General features: G+C 36.2%; 1 protein-coding gene across 10 annotated transcripts in view; it reads left to right on the top strand.

Annotated features, from left to right (window-relative positions):
• GRIK2 (glutamate ionotropic receptor kainate type subunit 2) overlaps positions 1–22,798 on the top strand; it is a 577,367-nt gene that overhangs the window by 368,279 nt on the left and 186,290 nt on the right. For all 10 annotated transcript variants that reach the window (XM_037012294.2, XM_037012291.2, XM_073220908.1 and 7 more), the window contains one exon: positions 13,717–13,830. In XM_037012294.2, the coding sequence (XP_036868189.1) occupies positions 13,717–13,830 (114 nt within the window). The remainder of the gene's footprint in view (positions 1–13,716; positions 13,831–22,798) is intronic.

Here is a 22,798-nt window from a genome sequence, read left to right as displayed (position 1 = left end):
ATTCATGAGATTCCTGCCTGTATTTTCTTCTTAGAGTTTTATGGTTTCAGGGCTTATATTTAGGTCTGTAATCCATTTAAAGTTTACTTTTGGGTGTGGTTCTAACAGTAATCCAGTTTCATTCTCTTGCATGTAGCTGTCCAGTTTTCCCAGCACCGTTTATTGAGTGGACTGCCTTTCCCCATTGCATAGTCGTGGCTCCTCTCACGTATATTAATTGACCACATGAGCATGAGCTTATTCCTGGGCTCCCTAGTCTGTTCCTTTGATCTATATGTCTGTTTTTGTACCAGAACCATACTGTTATGATTACTGTAGCTCTGTAGTGTATCTTGAAGTCAGGGAGCATAATATCCTCAGCTTTGTTCTTTCTCAGGATTGTTTTGGCTATTCAGGGTCTTTTGTAGTTCCATATGAGTTAAGATTATTTGCACTAGTTCATTAAAAAATGCCATTGGTATTTTGATATGGCTTGCATTAAACTGTAAATTGCTTTGGGCTGGATGGATGGCCATTTGGATAATATTAATTCTTCCTATCCATGAACATGGGATAGATTTCCATTTATTTGTGTCTTCTTTAATTTCTTTCATCAGTGTCTTATAGTTTTCAGAGTACAGGTCTCTCATCTGCTTGGTTAGGTTTATTCCTAGGTATTTTGTTCTTTCTGATGCTGTTGTGAATGAAATTATTTTCTTGATTTCTCTTTCTGCTTGTTCATTGTTAGTATATAGGAATGCAACCAATTTCTGTATTTTGACTTTGTATCCTGTGATTTTGATGAATTCAGTTATTAGTTCTAAGAGTTTTATGGGGGAGTCTTTAGAAATTTCTATACATAATATCATGTCATCTGCAAATAGTGGCAGCTTTACCTCTTCATTACCAATAGAAGCCTTTTTTCTCTTTATCTTATCTGATTGCTGTAGCTAGGACTTCCAGTACTATACTGAGGAAAATGATGAGAGTGGACATCCTTGTTTTCTTCCTGATCTAGAGAAAACCTTTCAGGTTTTCTCCATCAAATATGATAATGGCTGTGTGGGTTTGTCATATATGGCCTTTATCATATTGAGGTATATTCACTGTGTTGAGAGTTTTTATTATAAATGGATGTTGAATTTTGTCAAATGCTTTTTCAGCATCTATTGAGATGGTCATGTTTTTTCTCCTTCCTTTGATTAATGGGATTTATCACATTGATTAATTTACAAATATTGTACCATCCTTGCATTCCTTGAATAAATCCCATTGGATGTGGTCCATAATCCTTTTGATGTCGTTTTGTAATTAGGTTTGCTAATATTTTGTTGAGGATTTTTGTGTCTATGTTCATCAGTGATATTGGTTTGTAGTTTTAGTGTTTTGTGGTGCCATTGTCTGTTTTTGTAATACTGCCCTTATAAAATGAGTTTGGAATAGTTCCCACCACTTCTATTTTTTAGAATACATTAAAAAGGGTAGGTATTAGGTCATCTTTGAACGTTTGGTAAAATTCACCTGTGAAGCCATCTGGCTCTGCACTTTTGTTTGTTGGGAGTTTTTTTATTACTGTTTTAGTTTTATTACTCGTAATTGGTCTGTTCAGATTTTCTGTTTCTTCCTGTGTCAGCCTTGAAGGAGTGTGTGTTTCTAGGAATTTTTCTGTTTACAGGTTGTACAATTTATTGGCAAATAACTTCACAAAGAATTCTCTTACAACTCTTTGAATTTTTGTGATGTCTGTTGTAACTTTTCCTTTTTCATTTCTGATATTGTTTGTGTCCTTTCTTTTTCTTGATAAATTTGGCTAAAGATTTGTCTATTTTGTTTATCTTCTTGAAGAACCAGCTCTTGGGTTCATTGATTTTTTCCTACTGTTTTCTTAGTCTCTATTTTATTTATTTCTCTCTGATCTTTATAATGTCCCTTCTGTTAATTTTGGGCTTTGTTTGTTCCCTTATTTTCTAGTTCCTTTAGTTGTAGGGTTAGATTGTTTATTTGATGTTTTTCTTGTTTATTCAGGTAGGCCCGTATGGCTATAAACTTCCCTCTTAGAGCCACTTTTGCTACATCTCACATATTTTGAACCCTTGTATTTCTGTTTTCATTTCTTTCCATGTATTGTTTGATTTCCTTTTTGATCTGTTCCTTGATCCATTGATTATTTAGTAGCATGTTGTTTAACCCCCATGTATTTGTTTTTTTTCCAGTTTTTCTTGAATTCATTTCTAGTCTCATACCATTGTTATCTGAGAAGATGCTTGATACAATTTCCATCTTCTTAAATTTGTTGAGACTTGTTTTGTGTCCTAACGAGATCTGTTTTGGAAATGTTCCATGTGCACTTGAGAAAAATGTCTGTTCTGTTGCTTATGCAAAGAATGTTCTGTATATATCTGTTAAGTCCATTTGGTCTGTTGTGTCATTCAGCGCCTCTATTTCCTTTTATTTTCTGTCTGGATGATCTACCCATTGATGTAACTGCAGTGTTAAAGTCCCCTACTATTTTTGTGTTGCTGTCATTTTCTCTCTTCAGGTCTGTTAGTATTTGGTTTACATATTTAGGTGTTCCTATGTTGGTTACATAGATGTTTATGATTGTTATTATCGGGCAGTCCTCTTTATTATTATATAATATCCTTCTCTGTCTCTTGCTACTTTCTTTGCTTTGAAGTCTATTTAGTCTGAAACAAGTATTGTAACTCCAGCTTTTTCTTAATCTCTGTTTGGATGGTATAATTTTTTCATCCCTTCTGTTCCAGTCTGTTTATGTCTTGAGGTTTAAAGTGAGCCTTTTGTAGGCAGCAAATAGATGGGTCTTGTTTTTTTTAATCCATTCAGTCCCCCTATGCCTTCTGATTGGAGCATTTAGGTCACATACATTTAAAGTAATTATCAATATGTATGTGCTTATTGCCATTTTGTTAAAAGTTTCCTGATTGTCTTTCTGGTTCTTCTTTGATTCTTTTTAACTATCTTAACCTATTCTTTTGTGTTTTATGACTTTTTTGAGTATTAAGATTGGGTTCCCTCCTCTTTTATTGCGTATCTATCACAAGTTTTTGGCTGTGGTTATCATGGAGTTCTTAAATGACATCCTATTTATCTAACAATCTGTAATAAGCTGATGGTCACTTAAGTTCAAATGCATTCTAGCAGCACTACATTTCTTACCTGCCCTCCTCCATGTTTTATGTAATTAACATCTTCTATTACACCTTTTTGTTAAGTGATTCCCTTAACTAATTTTTAGATTGTTTTTGCTGATTTTGTCTTTTTGATCTTCACACTAGCTTCCTAATAATTGATCGACTATGTGTTTGCTTTACCTGTGGACATTTTTCCCTTTCTTAAATTTCTTGCTTCTATTTATGCCCCATTCTTTTCCTCTTAAAGAATTCCCTTTAATCTTTCTTGTAAGGCTGCTTTAGTGGTGGTGAACTCTTTTAACTTATGCTTATCTGTGAAACTCTTTATATTTCTTTCAGTTCTGAATGATAACCTTGCTAGGTAGAGCATTCTTGTTTGGAGTAAGTATCTATTCAGCACTTGGAATATATGATGTCTTTCCCTTCTGGCCTGTAGAGTTTCTGCAGAAAAACCAGCTCATAACTTTATGGTGTTTCCCTCATATGTAATGTGTTGCTTTTCTCTTGCTGTTTTGAAGATTCTTTCTTTATCTTTGCTCTTTGACATTTTTATTATATCTTGTTGTAGACCTCCTTGGGTTCAACTTTTTTGAAGTTGGACCTGGTAGACTGTTTTTTTCTCCAGGCTAGGGAAATTTTCAACTATTATCTCTTCAAATAAATTTTGTACCCCTTTCTTTTTCTCTTCTCTTTCTGGGACTCCTAGAATGTGAATGTTAGGACATTTGATATTGTCCCAGGGCTCTCTTACCTTATACTCATTTCTTTTTTTCTTCTTCTGTTCAGCCTGAGTACTTTCCACTACTCTGTATTCCAAGTCTCTGATCTATTCTTCTGTATCCTGTAGTCTGTTGTCTGTTCCCTCCAGTGTATTTTTTATTTCATCTATTGAATTCTTCATCTGTTTCTTTTTTAAACTTTCTCTCATTTTGTTGAGGTCTGCCTTGAGTTCCACTATTGTTTTCTCAAGTTCACTGGATATTGTTATGAGCATTGTTTTAAACTCTTTATTAGATAGATTGGTTAATTCTGTTTCATTTGGTTTTTCTTCTTTTCTTATTCTGTCAATTGGAGCATATTTCTCTGTCTCCTCATTTTGTATAACTTTCTGTGCTTGGTTCTATGAATGAGTTGAAATTGCTTGCTCTCCCAGTCTTGAAATACTGGCCTTGTGTGGTAGAGTCCCCTGTGTAGATGTGTGCCTAGTAGTTTTGGCAAGCTGGAGGCCAAGTAAGTGTGAGATGGGCTTCTCTTTGTCCTAGGTCTCCTAGGGCATGGTCTGGTGGGCACAGCATTGGGGGGCTATTTGAGGGGATCCTAGGTGGACACCTGTGGGTTCTGTGTTGTTTGGGGGAGGGTTGTGGGCCAGTGGCGGGTCAGGGGTGTACTCCAGGTAATTGCTGAATTGGCACCAACTGAGTTCTCTGTGCCCCCTCACCTGTTTGCCTGTGAGCTCTAAGGGCCTTCCAGGACCACTGCAGGAAACTTCCATGTCATGCTGGTGGTGTGGAGTCCAGCTCTGTGCACATTCCCCTTGGCCCTGTGCACTCTGGGCTGTTCCCAGAAACCCCTGCATCGGCGTCCATGCTACTGCTGGTGGCTGGGATCAAGCACTGTGCATGTGCGCATTCTCGTGCAGCCCCTGCATGTGCTGTTCTACTCCCACAAAGGCACCTGCTGGTCCCACTGTGGGCTGTGAGCAGGCATTGTGCACATGTGTTCCCCCACATCCTCTGTGTGCTCTGGGATGCTCGGGGAATCCCTGCTCGGTGCCTTCCAGGTGCCTGTGGTGGCCAGGTCTCAGCCCCCCACTTGCCCCACATTGCTCAGGGGAATTGCTAGCCCACAGATTTTTGTACCTTCCTTCTTAGTTAGGGAACTTTCGAGTTCTGCTGATGGGGCCTGGGCCAGTGGATAACAGTGGGCAGCAAGGTGGGCCTGGTGGATCTCCTGCGGGTACACCTGGGCGTGGAGGGGGGGTCAAGGTCTGCCTAGACCGAGTCTGAGATTGATGGGTGCTTCCATATCCTGCTGTCCCTACTTCTGGCTGCACTAGGTATATAGGAAGAGCACAAGCAGTGGCACTAGCCGGCTCCTCTGACTCCAGATCGCCTCCAGTGGTTTCCTTGCCAAGATGTTTATTTCTGAAACAGGTTCTTTCATAATGATCTAGTTGCACTTTAAACCACAAGGCTTTTTTTCCTGCACATCAGGGCAGGGAGTCCACAGCTGGCTGTCTCAGGGACATCTCTCTCTCTCGCCCCTCCTCTGGTGGTTGTGCTGGGGGTGGGGATTCCACTGTTACTGTGTCTCTGTCTCCCCTACGATCTTGCATTTGTGTGTGTGATGTGTGTATGTGATACATCTGCCTCTCGTTGTATAGAACGTATTCACTTCGGTCTCTGTTTTCTTCAGTTTGAAAGGCTCTGTGCATAGGTGTACATTCAGCGCGTAGGTGGGAGAAGGTGGATTCAGCTTCTCTCTACACCATCTTCCCAAAATCTCTTTTAATTTTTATACTGAATGGCCTTTGTAACCACTGTGTACATTATGTGCTTTCAAAGGGAAAATGGTTTCATACTATTACACCTTGATAGTTATTCAAGTGAATTTTTATTGTACTAAGGAATATTTGCTTCTAAGTGGAGGTGTTAAACCGAAATCATTCTTATGAACCTACGTCTCCTGTCCTTTGCCTAGCATCAGAGTTTTGCTGGTTCTTTTTGCTGAAATTCTCTTGAATGTAATATTTGTATTGAAATATAACATGGACCAGAGAGTTTTGTGTCTCCTCAATGGAGAGGGTTTAATAAATCCTTATGAAAATTGCCTTTGTATGTCAACATTATATTAATTTTGAAAAGACAGAAAGATGAAGTCAATTCATTTATATGACCATAGATGGTGCTTAGAGGTCTAGAAGTGTTCAGAACTATGAACAGTAACGCTGTGTGTTTGCCTGAGCATATTTTTATGATAAAATCAGCTGGTCACTACTTGTACATCCTTAGGAAAAATCTTAAAAAAGAGAAGTCTACAAAGTTAATTCATATAAGAATATAAAGCAAGATAATCCATATTTGCAAACCTTTAAGAAGTTGAAATTTGTCATTTTTCGTATCAAGTGAAGCTTTATTTCAACTGTTAACATCTTTTCTGAATATTTGCTGCTTGCATTTTTAGCTACCAGTTCAGAAACTGACATCACTAATCCATGGGTTTCTTGCTAAAAACTCAAATATTTTAAAAATACATGGAGAGGGTGAGAATTAGTAGTGAAAGCCTGCCTGCCTGAGTTTCCAGGCATGTATGTTCAGGATCAGAACATGTTTCAAAGTGCTTTTTGAGGAATTTTTTTTTTTGCAGAATTTGTTTTTAAGAAAAAATGGTAATTTCCATAGAAATCTTTACTATTGACCTTTCTCTTGCCTGTAGAATCCTGTACTCATTAACTCCCTATGAAAAAGGTGTCTGAATGGGACTTACAGTCTTCAAATTTTATCTGAGTCTGAAAACCCTCACTAGATAGGTGAGAACTATTTCTTTGATAGATTTCTAGGTACTTGATGCATAGTTTTTATCTCCCTCTCTTTGATGGCATTTGAAACATATACCCATGGCAGCAATGACCTGCAGCTTTCCCAGGAACTAAGTGTTTTTTTTTTTTGTTTGTTTGTTTTTTGGCTTCCTTGTAGGAAAGTGATGCTAGTGGCGATGTTGACTAATAATCTTTAAGCCAGCCTGACATGTGTGTTTGTTTCTTAAGAAGCAAAAATGTATTCTGGGCAAGATCTAAGCCAAGTATGTCTTTCTTTGGAGATGTTAATATGAGGACAATAATGATTTCATTTGGGTCGTATAGAATTCATTACATGCCCTGTCTCACACCTGTCCTGGCATTTTTTTTTTTTTTTGGTTTCGTTTAAGTGTGTTTGTAATTATTATTTTGCTTGATAACTTTTAACCTTCAGGATGGTAAAATATTTGAGAAAAGTATTTACAGATGATAGTTATGTTTAGAAATCCATAGGATTGCTTATTTGAGGACATGCAGTTTATTATTTTTGGCCCTTAACAGCACACCAAATATAGATTGCCATTTTTTTTCTTTCTATTACTGAATTCAAATTAATGTGTATCCTAAGCATAATTGTGATGTATTGGTTTGATCTCACTACATTTTTATCCTTGGAAAAATGACCCTTAACTGTATGTTACCACTTTGTTCTCTTAGAGAACAGTTAATTCACTGATTCAAATTTTATTTAAAAAGTCAGAAATACCCCCTGTCTCTTAACTCTTCAATTACATTTAGGGTTGACTTGGCCCTAGACAAAAATAAAAACCCTAAAGGTGGAAAATCTGCACTTAGATTAGTCATCTTTTTCCTTGAGATGATTATATACCTCTTGATTTATTGTCCTCATATTAACACTGTAGTTCTCAAAAGATGAAATTCCAGACCGTTTGAAAACTGATGGATAGATACCTTTAGGAAAGTGTTAACTTATGGTTTCTTTGCAGTGTCCTCACAGTCCAAATTACTTATGATTAAAGGTAGCCCATTTCCCAGGTTATTGTTCTTTTCTTTGAATTCTCCCTGTCAGACAGCACATAGGCTTTGCTTTGAAATATTGCATTCTTGTCTTTGAGAGATCAGGTGCTGATTCCTTTAAAGGGATCACCTGTTACTACTTAGCCCAATGGAAGTGTACTATTATTAATTATTATTAGACAGTATACTGTTATTAGACAGCAATGCAAGTAACTATGTCTACTGTTCACTTAAAAATTGGAAGGAGTGGAGTGAGGAGAAAAAAATACCCTGTAATTTACCTGCAATACTTAGCAAGAAAACTACTATGTTGAAAACAGTCTTTGCTATTCATACACCATATTAGCTTGAAAAACCTGAGTCTGTAAATTTTCTGGAAAGAATGGGTACACTAGTTATGTTAACAGAAAAATATACCGTCCACCATTGTATATTCAATCAATTGGAGAGAATATTCATTTCAAATATAACTTAGCAATTAGCATCAATACCTTCCTAACGCTTTCTACTTCTCAATACCTTCAGGTATTTCCCTTTCTTCTTAAAGGAATGGTAAATATACTTCAAAGCAAACTATATTTTATGGGTCATATGGTTGGAGGCAACTAATTATTGCAAATAGTTTTTTTAAAGCAAGCTTATTTTGATGTACACTCCACATGGTCCTAAGACTATTTCAACATAACGGGCAGTGTGGTTTCTTATGATCACGACACAGAACTTCTTTAGAAAAGCACCGCCTAGGCTCTTTGCTTCTGACAAATATATTTGTCTGACATTAAGTAAAAGCAATGTATAATCAGATAATTATTTTCTTTGTCTGTTTTACATTGTTCTACATTAGAAAATTTGTATTGCTTTAATTTTCCATCCCCCAACACACATCTATGTATATTTTGTTAGTAAATGTCAATATGGTCATGTAAATAGAATTTTGACAGATTCTATTATGCCAACTGTGCTTTTAGTAGAGAATTTATGTTAAATTATTTCTAAACTCTAAATGAATTTGACTTTACTTACAGTGATTATTTTTAAACCTAACTTGGAACGTTTACTTTTATTCATTTATTTGTTTGACCTTGCCTCATTCAGCAGGGGGGCACGCATTTGTTACCAGAAGCAGTAATTTGCATGCATGTAATTCATATAGTAAGATCCCTAAAAATATGATAACATCTGTAGGTTAGGCATGGAAGTCTATTTTTTTTTTCCCGTATTGTTAGGAATGAATTCTCCCTTCAGGAATACAGGCAAATCAGTGAAATCAAAGTCAATAAAGCAGACAAGCAAGTTTATCACTATGCTCGCTAATAGAGTGGGCCTCGAGGTACTGTCAGAAGGCCCTGAATATTCAGTGAAAGTTCCTTTCTGATGGGGATTGCAAGGGGTTTTTAGGAGAGGTATTGCTATGCAAACAAGTATTGATTGACTGACTGGCAATGATGTAAGCTAACTACTATTGTGCATGCCCTTTCCCAGAATTCTCTCTGATTGCCCACCAGGGGAGCAAAGCTGCAATGCAGATTTATTACGATGACTTTAAAATGAGGAAAAGTTACTTTAGGGCACCTCAGGAGCATGCCCAGTTGGACCCTAGCTTTTGGAATGTCTCCTCCTGCCAGGGATTTTTTTTACTGGTGGATGCTATCTGTAGTCTCAACTTCTCTATGGTCACCCCAACCTTTCCTCCTGCTTCTCTCTGGCTCCCTGCTTAACAATATCATATACTGAAAAAATTTTTGAACATGTTTTATTTTATTTTAACCTTTTGACTCAGTTCATCCATTTCTCCCAACTTCCACCCCCTGCCTCTGGCAATCAATCACCACTCTGTTCTATGTATCTATGAGCTTGTTCTGTTGTTGTTTTTGTGTTTTCTGTGTTTTGTTTTGTTTTCAGATTCTGCATATAAGAGAAGTCATATGGTATTTGTTTTCCTCTGCCTTGGTTATTACACTTAGCATAATACTCTGAAGATCTATCCATGTAATTGCAAATGGCAAGATTGCATTCTTTCTTACAGCTGAATCATATTCCATTATATGCTCATACACCACATCTTCTTTATCCATTCATCCACTGATGGATATTTCAGTTGCTTACATATCTTGCCTATTGTAAATAATGCTGTAATGAATGTAATATGGGTACATTATATCTTTTCAAATAGTGTTCTTTTCTTTCCTTTGGGTAAATACCCACAGTGTGATTGCTGGATAATACAGTAGTTCTATTTTAATTTCTTGAGAATCTTCCATGCTGTTTTCTTTAGCGGTTGCACGAATTTTACATTCCCACCAACAGCACACAGAGACCTCCCTTCTCTCGTCACCGACACTTGTGATTTTTTGTCTTTTTGATTATAGCCGTTCTAACAAGCAAGAAGACATCTCCCTGTGGTTTTGATTTTGCATTTTCCTGATGATCAATGGTGTTGAGCATCTTTTCACCTAACTATATAAATAATCTATATTAACATACATAAAACATAGCTCAATTCATATAATTTGGACTCAGTAAATATAATTCTAATTCTGGGAATCTGTTTTTAAAATTATAAAATACATGGACAAATATTTATAAATAATTGTGTTTATAAAGCCCTACTTATAACAGTGATAGTTAAATCATGGTATGTTCCTATGATGTTTACTTTATATAATCATTAAAATTATGAGTTTAATTTTTAATGCCAGGAAAATTTCTCGTAATAGTGGACAAATAGGATATATTTCATATAATTGATATAATAATTATAGCATACTTATAAACACATTACATCAACTTCTTTTCCATTTAATCCTTGCAATAGCTCTGTGGGGTGTATGATGTTGTTTCGCCATTTCTAGATAAGAAAATGGAAGCACAGAGAAGTAATGTGCCTAAGTCACCTCTTGGTAAGTGGTGGAGATATAATAGGATCCAGGCAGTCTGGCGTCCTCCTCTGAGACTAGGCCATTTACTGTAAGGCTGGGATGGAAATTATGCAAGGAACAAAATATGTAAAAATAAGGGACATGAAGGAAGTGCAGTAAAGCATTAGCTATGATTGATTCAGAAATGTGTACAGGTTCAAATTTTAAGAACATTCAGAACATAAAATAAAATAAAAAATGAATAATACCATACTTGGCTATAGTTCTTTATGGTTTTTGAAGCACTTTCATATTATTTATATAATTTGATTATTGTAATTAGGGTGACTTCTTATGTATTATCCAAACCATGACATTTTTAATTGCATAAGAGAGTGCTGTTCATATTTATACCAGGAATACAGTTGTAAACTTGAACTATCCAAATAAACTGAGATAAACTCACTTAAAACAACCCTGTGCGGCTGAGTGCTTAGATAGCTTTATTCTGTAATAGAACCAAATAAAAGTACTTGAAATACTTGATTAAATCATATAATGAAAACAAAGTCATTTTTCTGAAAATAGAAGAAAAGACAAAAAGATTGTCTTGACTTCATCCATTGTTTTTGTGACTAAAATAAAGCAAAACCAAACAAAAAAAAAAACCCACTGATGACAATTCCCTCAAAGTGGAAACATTTGAACTATACAGTCCCGGGAGACTTAAAATCTAAAGGATTATACAAAAGTCTTTATTTGGTTTAAAATTTTATGCTACCGGAATCTCAGAAACTTCATAATATTCTCAGCAGCCTGAATTTTACAAAAAAACAGATACCTAATATTTGGAATTATAGAAATTTATGGATTAATATGCTGTCAGTCCACATGGTGCTAAAGAGCAGCTGACAGAGAATGTAACTAGACAGGTATGTTTTGATGAGTAAATGCTTAATAAAATTATTTTATAAACGTACTCATGGAGAATGATGGTATGTTAAACAGGCCATATTTTGTGTCAGTAATTTGGTTAGAAAGTTGAAAAACTTACTGATCAATGGTGAAGGTGTCATTAGTCAGGTGACAATGTTTGCCCCTGCTTTGACTGGTAGAATCATACGTCTGAAAAATCCAGCTGTTTAGCCAATGGTGGGAAACAAAAAGGAAATAAAATCTAAGGGAACGAATGTATAATAGGTATTAATTATAGACCAGGCACAGAGAAGTGGCAGTCACTGTAAAATAACCATCTGCAGATGTGTCTTATTTAGCCAACAGAGTGCTGTTTTCATGATTTTGAATTTTAAACACTTTCACTAGGTCAGCAGGCATTCTCGGTTTTCTATCCCCTCTGCCTTTCCCCACCCAGGTCCCCGGCAAGATCTCTAGGAACACTGGTTGGGAACTTCAAAAAAGTGCCTGCTTGGGGAATTTGCAGCCCTCAGGCACACACCCTCACTTGCTGTTCTGCCAGGATATTTTGTGCTATTTAAAAACTGCATACCCTTTCCTGGAAATTCTTAGCTACTAATTTAACATTCTTCCACTTTACAAGTTGATGTTACCCATCTGACCCTTGAAGGCCTCCCATTATTGACCCTGAATTATAATTAGACTCTCTCTTTATGGCATCTGGTTGTCATAGTCTAAAGTAAAAAATTGCAATTGGCCAGTAGGTAATTTACTTTGGAAATAATGCTGAATCAGTATTTTTTTCTCACTGTATTTTTTTATTTTGTTGACACAAACTTGAGGAATATATAGTTTTAATGGTAAGAAGAAAATTAACTCAATAGGAGAAAATATGGCAAGAGATTTGTTTAGACATCACCAGAAAACATTTACATTGAGTCTCTGGTAGAGATATATACATTCTTAAAAATACATATTAGTGTTTACACTTATATAGAACCACTAGGAGGACCGATATATCTATTCTTATGAGGACCAGAAATTACTAATATTTCTATGCATGTGCTTCTGCAATTTACAAGGAGATAGATGTCTTCAGAGGTTATCAGGAAAGCTATACAAATGAACTAAGGTATCAAAAGAGTAATTTTGATAAAATACAAAGAAAACACAAGGATCATAATATTGAATTTGGATGAGGTTATGCTGATGAGACCCTTGTTAGCCTATGTAGGTAGACCAGGATAAGTATTACCTGCTAAATACATGTGACTTGAATAAGGATTTTATTTATATGTAGAGCCTTATTTGATACAGTGATAATTGGTAGTTTTCCTCTCCGTTGAGTAAAGCAGGTTGGGTGATTGGCTGAGGATTATGGGAGACAGATTTTGCTGTCGAGGACTCCAGGCTTGAAACGGTGGGGAAAAGAGCGACTGGTTCTGCGTCTCCTGCCTCTGTTCTCCTTTGTGGTAACCAGTGTTACACAAACGTGCGATGGTGCAACGGTGTATGTAGATAGCCCGACCTACACTTACATGCGCCTCCCAGAGGCGGTCTGTGTCATCCCCCAGGCTGTCTTCAGTGGGTATAATGTGTTCGAACAGAGTATATGGACTAATCTATTAAACGGTATTATTTAAGGAACATATTAAATAGAATACAGGTGGAACGGGTTATCAGATGAGATTGTGCTGTAATCATCTTTCCTCAGAATATATTTTAAAACTTGCATAAGTGTATTTTTAAAAGCTCCATAGTTAATTCTGGGTATGATTTTGCCTTTCTGGGGGTCAGTGCCTCTACTGTCAGGTTCACCTATTACTTTTCCCCTGGATCTCCAGGTTTTGCTCTGTCTTTTAGCTTTGTCCATATAATATGGCATATTCTCTTTGTAAAGAGAGGATGAGATCGAACCATTAAACCGTAAAAGATATGTGCTATTAATGAGTTTCTAGCCAGCTAGCGAGGTCTCATCAAATGGGTTTATCTTGGTAAATGAAGGTTTGAATGGAAAATTAAGCTTCCACCCTGACTGTTGAAGTGCAGGGGATCATTTTGGTCTTCAGTATCACACTTCACTGGACACACTTCACAGAGCAGTGAATCATGCTTAAAACAAGCAGCCTTCACTTTAACGGGAACAGATAATGCAGCAGCGGCGAATAATAAGTGTTCGCCGTCTCAACTCTCCCTTGCAGTTCTCTCTCCCAGGTGCCCGATGAACAATTTACAAAGTGCATATCCTGTTTTATAGATTGGAACTTGGGATCCAGCCAGTGGCCTGAATATGACAGAAAGTCAAAAGGGAAAGCCAGCCAACATCACAGATTCCTTATCCAATCGTTCTTTGATCATTACCACCATTTTGGTAAGTGTTTATTTTTCCAATCTTTTTAGATAAATGTAGATAAAGATGGAGGCAGATAGAAGTGGACATTATAATTGAAATGGTAATGAACAGAGTGTATTGCACTTTACAGTCATTGCACAATTACTGTATAACAGAGGAGTTCATGTTACTTAAGGCATTGTTTTATTTTGTTAGTCTTCAGTGATGTAAGTTATAGTAATGTTTGGGCTGCTTATGATGTTTAATAATATAGCTTTAGGTATTACTGGAACTCTGTACATTTCTATAAAATAAGTTACTATTGAATAATTGTCAATGTTAAGACATGGAGCTGTATGAAATATAGTTACTGAAGAGCTGCATGTGAATTTTAGTTCTGCACTCATCTCCTGCAAGTATATTTTAGAGTGCAGACCATTTATTTTTCAGGATTGTTTTCTATTACAATTATGTCTTAACCTTGTTTTTGATTGTTTTTATGATAGAGATTCACTTTTACTTTACCAGTCTCCCTAATTAAATCAAATGGCAAGTGCTTTTTTAAAGCCAGAAATATTTCTTCGCCAACGTCATTAAATTCATACTGATAAGCTAGGTATTTTTACCCCTCTTGTAATGATATATTTTAATTAGATCACACAGTAATATTGACTTATGCCTACTATGCCATTTGCAAATGGGAATTTTAATTTTAGGATAAACAAGGAGCTCTTCTATTATTTAGTTAATACTTTCTACCTACGGACTAAGCTTATTAATGCTAGTTCTTAGGTCTCTCCAGCTCATTAATAAGATTGAAAGATTAATGTCCAGCATAAATCACCACATACTTTTATCATTTATATAATTTATAGGTTTGATTTATGGTAGCACATCAAGTCAGGAAGAATTCATAATCTTGTCCATTTAGTAACAACAGGGGATGTTGGACCTCTAAGCCTGTCAAAATAAAATAGCTTGGGTCAGACTTGGTAATGAAGCAGACCTGGTGATCATTAAATAACATGACGGCAGTTCTCAAGGCTTTTTGATTATTCCCTTGCTAAGAGCATCAGGGAGTACTTTTTCCCGGTCTGTCATATCCGGACTTCCTAGATCCTCTTTTACTTAATTTTATGTTCCTCTCCCTTTTCAAAAATAACTCTCATACCCACCAATCCACAGCTCTTTCCTTACTTGGAATATTCTCATCGGATGCCTACATACTCTTTTTCCTCCAGTGTGTCCTGGATAGCAGTGTCTCCCGCCAGGACTGTTGCAGTGACCACGTAACTGTTCCTCCCACTGACAGCTCTCCCTTTGCAGTCCACCCCACTCTGCACTAAATGGCCCAATTCTCTCATTTCCCTGATTTTCTGCTTAGAAATAATCAGGGAATCCATATCCACTATTAAAAAGATACCCAAATTCCAACGCTGATGCTCAAAACCTTCCACAGCCTTGTCTTTCTGCCTTCATTTCCCATTATTCTCTCAGGAACCCTATGTTTTAAATGGAACTGGGATAACCAGTTAGCATACTACTGTGATTATGTTAGGACTTTCCCCTTTGTTTGCAAAACATTTCTTTCCATTTTCTAAATAATTATAGCATTTTCAGTGTGTTATATTATTTAGAATTAACTATGTTTTAGTTACTTCATATTTGTAATATTTCTCCAAATATCACTGCACATTCTTGGAGGAATGGGGTCCAACTGCAGTTTTGACCTGTGTATGTCTCTGTAATGCTCAAAAAGAACACTGTACAGGGGACAGCTGTAGTCTTCAGCAGTCGGCCTCCGCACTCCTTCCTATGTTCTCCTGATGCAGCCCAGCTCCCAGATACATCACGTATGGTATGGCTCCAAACCTTTGCTCAGTTTTCTACATTCCCCTGGTAAATCCTACTCCTCCTTGCACACCCATCTCAAATGGCACCTACTGTATGAAACTACTCGAGACAATACTTGGTAAAGCCACATGGTCAGGAGGGTAAACAATATTTTATTTACAAGTATGTTTCCATTTTTCATTATTAATGGTCTCTCCATTAAGTTGTGTGTATGTGTAAGTGGGAGAGTGTAGATTTTATGTATCGTAATACTCTATCATGGGCCTACCAGGCACAGTTGTTTTAAATTTAAAAAGATACGTGTATATCTGTGTCTCCATTTGATATGAATTTATACAAGATCAGTGATCAAATTTTACACTTTTTTTTTATCTCTCTCTGTCAGAGAAAAGTGCCTGGGCATACCAAGCTCTCAGTAAATATTTGTTAAATAAAATTGATGATGATATTTAATTAAATGGAAAGTTAGAAGATAGAAGCAACTTTCAAATGACTATACTTAAATACTTTTCAATTCTGCAGATCATTGCAAATTGCTTATGCAAACAAAACAGGTGACTAATATTACACATATAATGTCTCAATCTTGCTTCATCACTCAGCATTGCTTTGTAAGAAGTAGGCAGATATTTTTCTCAGTCATAGCAATTTTGTATCTAGCAATAAGCAAGTGGTATTTAACCTTAACTTCATACAGAGCCAGGCAAAATGCTTTTTTAGAAAGTACTGCTACTCAAACCACACTCCATACCTTTGGAAATAGTATTTATGGGCATTGAGCCTTGGACGCCCTCATTTCCTTAAGTTGCACAGGTAATGCTGATCTATAACAACGACTGAGAGCTACTGCTTAGGACACTCCAGGTAACTAAGATGTGGAATCAACTGAGAAACAGACACTAAGCCTGCATTTTAATAAATAGTTTCTATATGTTTTAGATTACATCACTCTGCTGGTTCTAAGAGATTATGGTATTTATTAAAAGAAAAATCACTTTGTTTTTTATCACTTAGTTGGAAAAAATTATTTTTCTGAATACTTTGATCACAAAGTATCCACAATCAAGAAAAAAACAGATTTTAAGGGATTATTTACCTTCCTTGTGTAAGCCTTATGCTGAATGCAATTTATTGGTGTTTAATTTATATTTCATAAGGTGCTTACAATCATTTGATTTATGTGATGGTCATTGCAGCTTTTTCTTTCTTGGAAAATCTCAAGAGGATATTCTGGCTGCACTGAGAATAATGGCAGAGAAATTCACCTATACTTCTTGTTCAACATTTTTATTATGTGTCTTTAAAAAAACAGTGAGGTAATTTAGAATTCGACATTATCAGTGTGCTAATCACAATCAGCTCCATCTCTCTTAACTTTTAATTATCTTCATTCATCCATTTGTTTCTTTAAAAAATATGTACTGAATGCTGATTATATGGCACAAAAAGCTAAATTTGATGAACAAAATAGTCAGTCTCTGCCCTCATGCTTAGAAAATGATAAGGATTCATAGGGGAAATCACACACACACACATACCCCTGGTGATTGGTATGAAATGTAAGTGGGATGATGCCTTTTACAGATGATCATAAGTTACTGGAGTCAGGAGTGGAAGGACAAGTCAGGTTAGGTCTCACTGTAGAAGAATCGACAGCTGAGACCCGAATCTCGCGAAGGAATCAGACAGGTAAAGAAAGGAGAAAGGAGTATTCAGCAGAGAGAACAGCATATGCCAGGGCTTTAAAGCAGGAAAAATCTTAGAAAAATTGAAAAACTGAAAAAGACTATGACAGCGGGGGCTGGTCCTCTGGTCTGCTCTCAGCTTCAACAAATTGACTATAGGATGTGGTCCAATACAGAAAAATAACAGCAGATGTGTATTGCATGCCTACTATATATGCTAGATAATGTCCAAAGCACCTCTCGTGTATTTACTCATTTGTCATAATAGTGTTTTGAAGGAAATGCCATTATTAATTCTATTTTTACAAGTGAGAAAGTTGAAGTTCAGATTGCCTGAGTAACAGATTGCCTGTGTTCTCACGGTCACACAGCTAGAAAGTGGAGTGTGATGCTGATTTGAGCGTGTCTCCAAACATCTAGACATCCCCCTCTACAGAAGCCAAGAACAGATTATTCTTATTTGGATGTCTTGGGCTCTACATTTCTCTCCTCTCTTAATTTAGCATTCAGCTTTCTTTCAGCCTCTTTAAACCATAGTCTCAGATTTTTCTGGGCAATCCAAAAAGCATTGGGGCTTATCTCCTTTTTTCTCTTTAGAATTAAGATTAAGCATCTTGTCTACAAATATCTTTTGTTCCCAGTCAACAATACAACCTATGCCTAATGTACTGTGTGGATGTAGTTTATAGTTATATTATGGAATGAATTCATTTAGAAAACCCTAAATATTCTTCTAATTTTTGTTTTCTAGTTTTGAGTTAAGATTCATGATATCATACAATCGGGACATTTATGTACCTTTACTAGCAGGTGTAGACCTAAAGCTCAGTTCTACTCCTGTTCTCCTCTTCAATATTCCTTATATTACCTCTCTGGTTGAATTTCAGGTTCAATTGTCATTAACATCCCCTTGAGTCTTATGTTTATCATTATTAGCCGGACTAAAAAATATCAACCATAGAATCATGTTTTCATTTATGATGATTTCATTTATTGCACAGAGATGATTAAAGTATAAATGTCTAACCAACAACAATAACAAAAATACTCAATCCGAATGAGATCTGGAGATCTTTCCAAGAATAATGCATGCTCTTCAACTTTTAATCTGAGCCTGTTGTCCTTACTGCTCGGGACCCACTAGTTAGGGACAGTATCAGGAGACTGAATATTTCTTAAATTCGTATAGAGAAAGCCTATTTCCCTACTGTGTTTTTGCTTTGCAATAGATTTTTTCAGACCTGTCTACATATGTTGAGTGCTTCCTACTGGGCTGCTCCTGTATGGTAACTGATTTTTTTCCATCAAAAGATTCCTAGCACTAACATGCCACTTGCACATGTTCTTCTCCCTGATCGCTAGGAGTGCCTTAGCATACAAATGAATATGAACTTGGCTACTTTTTCAGACAAATTATTTACTTTGAAGGAAATTCTGTCTTCCTGGTCAATGAATTTAAGAAACATCCTTGCGTCTACAACATAGTCTTCTTTTTTTATTTGCCTAGTTGTTGCTAGAAGGCTGTGTATTTCAGTGTCCAGTTCACCGGCTTAGCCTTGTGAAGCTTCATTGTTGCAGCGCACAGGTACAGAAAGCTTATCTGGGAGCAAATTTCCAAGGACAGTGGGAAGGTTCATGGTACAAAAGAGAGAAGTGACCAAATCAGCCTCTAAATGGGTCTGCAGCTTCTTCTATGACATCAACAAAAGCTGATTGTTAGGGCTTCAAAATCTGCCCCCGCAGTAAGTTTTGCCTCTGACTCTTCTCTTTGTTCTGTCACCAAAGGGCTGTCAGGCACATAGTTCTTAGCGAATGGCTAGGCTTGGGCTTGGAAACTCAAAGCAGTGCTGCTTCACAAAGAAAGGGATTTTCATTCTTAGTAACCCCTACACCAATTCTAAGCAGACTTAAATTTATTGTGGAATAATAAGATCAAAATAATTTAAGAAAGATATGGTAGGTATACACGTACAACTATTGCTTAAGCGTTAACACCTGAGGTAAGAGTGCCTCGTCCTGACGCAGTCTCTTCATATCCCATTCCTGCAGCCTTACCTTTTCAAAGGCAATCCTACCTTTTCTCGCCATATTTTTTCTTCTACTTGAGGGATCGTGCTGACACTACACTTCTCCCTTTCATTTGTGTTCTACTAGCTCAATATAATTTATTTCAAATAACTTCCCATATTCTCTTGACCCTTCAGAAGAGCAAGATAAACGTAAAACTATTGGTATGCTAGAGAAAGAAAGCTGTGTTTTAATGTGGAATCAGTCATATCTTTTATCAATCTTGAAAGGCTTTGTAAATGACCAGAATCTTACTTTTTCCCCACACACTCATATCCACACGTCTGCTTCCTTCATCCTTATTTACTAAAGCTGCTTTAAAAACACTACCATAATATTCTTAAGTATTTTCATCTTGTTGTTTTATTATTTTTCATTGCCAACATTGTTTTCAGTGCTATAATTTTGTTGAAGAGTGTTTTATCATGAGCAATATGTTCAGTTTGGTATATGGAAGAATGAAGAGAGAAATTTGAATATTTGGTTCAGCATAACCACAGCAAACTCCATGGAAATACAATATTTTTGCTGCAGCTTTCGCACTTTCAGAGGTGTTACCACCCTAGAACCGTGTAAACTGCTCTGAGATTCAGATGTAAATTTGTTACTACTTATAGGACATATATCCACCTGGATATCCAGTATCAAGCTCAACATTCATCAAGCCGATTCAGACCGTACCACACCTGTTTCCCCTCTATTCTAAATTCTATTTATGATTCCATACTTTTCTGTTCATTCAAGTCAGAGATTTGTTCTCTTTGATACCTCAATCTCTGTAAATCCTGAATTAACGATTCAGATACCAAAAAAAAAAAAAAATAAGGATGGCTTATTCTAAGAGACTTTAACAAAGAAGTAAGTCAGGAACATTTTGAACAAGTGAGATACGGTTTGTTCATGGGTAGTGCTGAATGGGGGTTATTATAGAGTCTGATTTGGGAGGCATTGTCCCTACAGGAAAGAGGGAAGAGATCGTAGCATTGAAAAGTCAGATATGAGATTTCTTGAGGATGAATTACATATGGGATAGAAACAACAGAAATGTGGTCGAGGACTTCCAGGTTCCAAGCCTGAGGGGCAGGGCATTAGCATTGCCACAGAGCATCATGAGGACGTTGGGAAGGGAGATAAGGAACTCTAGTTAGTCATATATGAATGGAGATGCTGAAAATAACTTTCGTGTAGTCAGATCTTGATTATTCATGTAAGGGGATAATAAATTAGATTCAGAAATGAAATGCAGTTTGGAGATTAGCTAGTAGGTACAATCTCCTTTCCCGTAAAACCTTTTACTGGAAGAGCAGTAAAATCGCATATTTGATTGATTTGAGCTTCAGCTCCCCTCCCCCACCCCCGCCTCCTTTCCTCCTTCACCTGTGAACTAAGCTAATGAAATATTTAATCACCAAAATACAAATACCAATAGAAAGACGGTAAAAGTCAAACTCTCCAATCTAAACTGATAATTCAGTCGCTTGGAGGAATTAAATAGTATACCAGTTCTTACTAAAATATGAATGATAGTCACTAAGCCAAATCGCCCTTTATATTCTTATTGCTCTCACATTAATGAAGTTTTTCCCAAAATGTTGGTAAAGAGCTCAACTTGCAAAACTATAACCCTTTTTTCTGGAAAATTGATTTCAGTGTATTACAGTCATTATTTCTATAGGATTCACTACAATTTCAGGTGATTAGATAACTGCATTTCAGGGAGAAAGAAACTCTCCTCACCTTCCCAAATCCCAGAAGATTTTCCATAGATATAAGTAAAAATATAAATCTCTTCTTAGAATGATAATTACGGCCAATAAAGACACATTTTTTTGTATATTATGTAAATTCTCTGAAGTTATTGTTCTGGAAGGAGGTAAACACAGTTTGCAGCAATGTGATGATTATGCCTGCCGTAGGGTCTCAAAGGATTTGTGTGTGTGCATATGTGTGTGTGTCTGGCACACACGTACACACAGAGAGAGAGAGAGAGAGAGAGAGAGAGAGAGAGAGAATCAGCCATTAAAAAAATGCCTTTGCTTGACAAACTTACAGAATAAAAGACAAGGTAAAGAAACTTTGCAGATTGCCTCAGAATGCACTTGATTTTTTGGGGACGGGGGAAGGTAAATAATAAGCACAGTTTATTAAAACATTATTAACATAAAACATTGCTGTACAGGCCTGCTATACAATTTTGTTGTTGCATGAAAACATGAGCCCCACATTATGACAGCTATTAATTTCTTACCCAGAAAGATCATGTGAAAGTGCTTTTTAAATAATGCCTTGATATTGAAATGAAGCTTGTTTTCCAGACAAGAGCACGATATTGGAGCCCCTATGGAAACTCATCAGTAGCTTTTTGATCCTAACAAACCATTTATCCTTCACATTGAATTTTCTTGACAACACTAAGTTGTTCTGATGATAGCTGTTAATTTTTCTTTTCCCCCTGGTGTTTTCAATCCCGGTCGTGATAACCTGTAGTGATCCACAGGCTTCTGACCTGAATGCTAATTAGGGATGGCAGAATTCAGCATTTAGGGCCATGGTGAATAGAAAGAAATTGAAAGACCAGGACCCAGACAATGGTGAGACATTTCTTAGCTCTACAGCAATAAAAGCACATTTGGAATGGCAGAGGCTGAAGAAAGAACTGAATAATACTGTCCTGCCGATGGAGTAAAATAACAATCAGCTGTATTATTATTATTTATGCTTATCTATTGCTTACTCCTCTTTGTTCTTTTTGGCCATTTTTTAGGACTGTGAACTGTGAAATTTCTTTGGCCTGTCAATGAAATTTCTATGTGCATTTTCCCAGCAATATTTATGGTAGTACAAATCATTAAAATTTTATGAAATACTAGTAGCTAAGCTTATCATCAACTCATTCCCTTAAATATATGATCCCTTACCATTTTTTTAAATCAAAGTTTACTACATTCATTTATGGAACTTTCTTAATTTAGCTAAGAAAAAAATAACAAGATTATTTTAGAGTGACTAAAATGTTATTTAGGTGAGTGGTGCTATTTATTAAAAGAATTGAAATTACAAGCTTGATATTGTCTATAGGACTTGGACAGTGTAAGTTATAAAACCAAAGAGGCATTGATCTTTACAAATGTTAATGATACTAGATTCTCATTAAATCTCATCAGGTTTAAAAATACCATTTTTAAATTAATGCAAATACCTTATAGATGAATCATGTATGAATAATGGAACAATCTTTACTTCTGAATTTCTTTTTAAGTAATTTATAAAGCATGGTTAAATTAGCACTTAAATATATTTTATTTCACAATATTGAAAAATACAAAACTCATTTCTTTTTAAATCTTCCAATTATGAGAGCCACAATTTCTTTCATACTTTTTAATCAAACACTGGCTAAT

This window comes from Manis javanica, chromosome 13 (assembly GCF_040802235.1).
Source record: "Manis javanica isolate MJ-LG chromosome 13, MJ_LKY, whole genome shotgun sequence".
Lineage (NCBI taxonomy): Eukaryota > Metazoa > Chordata > Mammalia > Pholidota > Manidae > Manis > Manis javanica.
The sequence above is the reverse complement of the archived record's forward strand: the minus strand, read 5'-3'. Positions and strand labels throughout refer to the sequence as shown.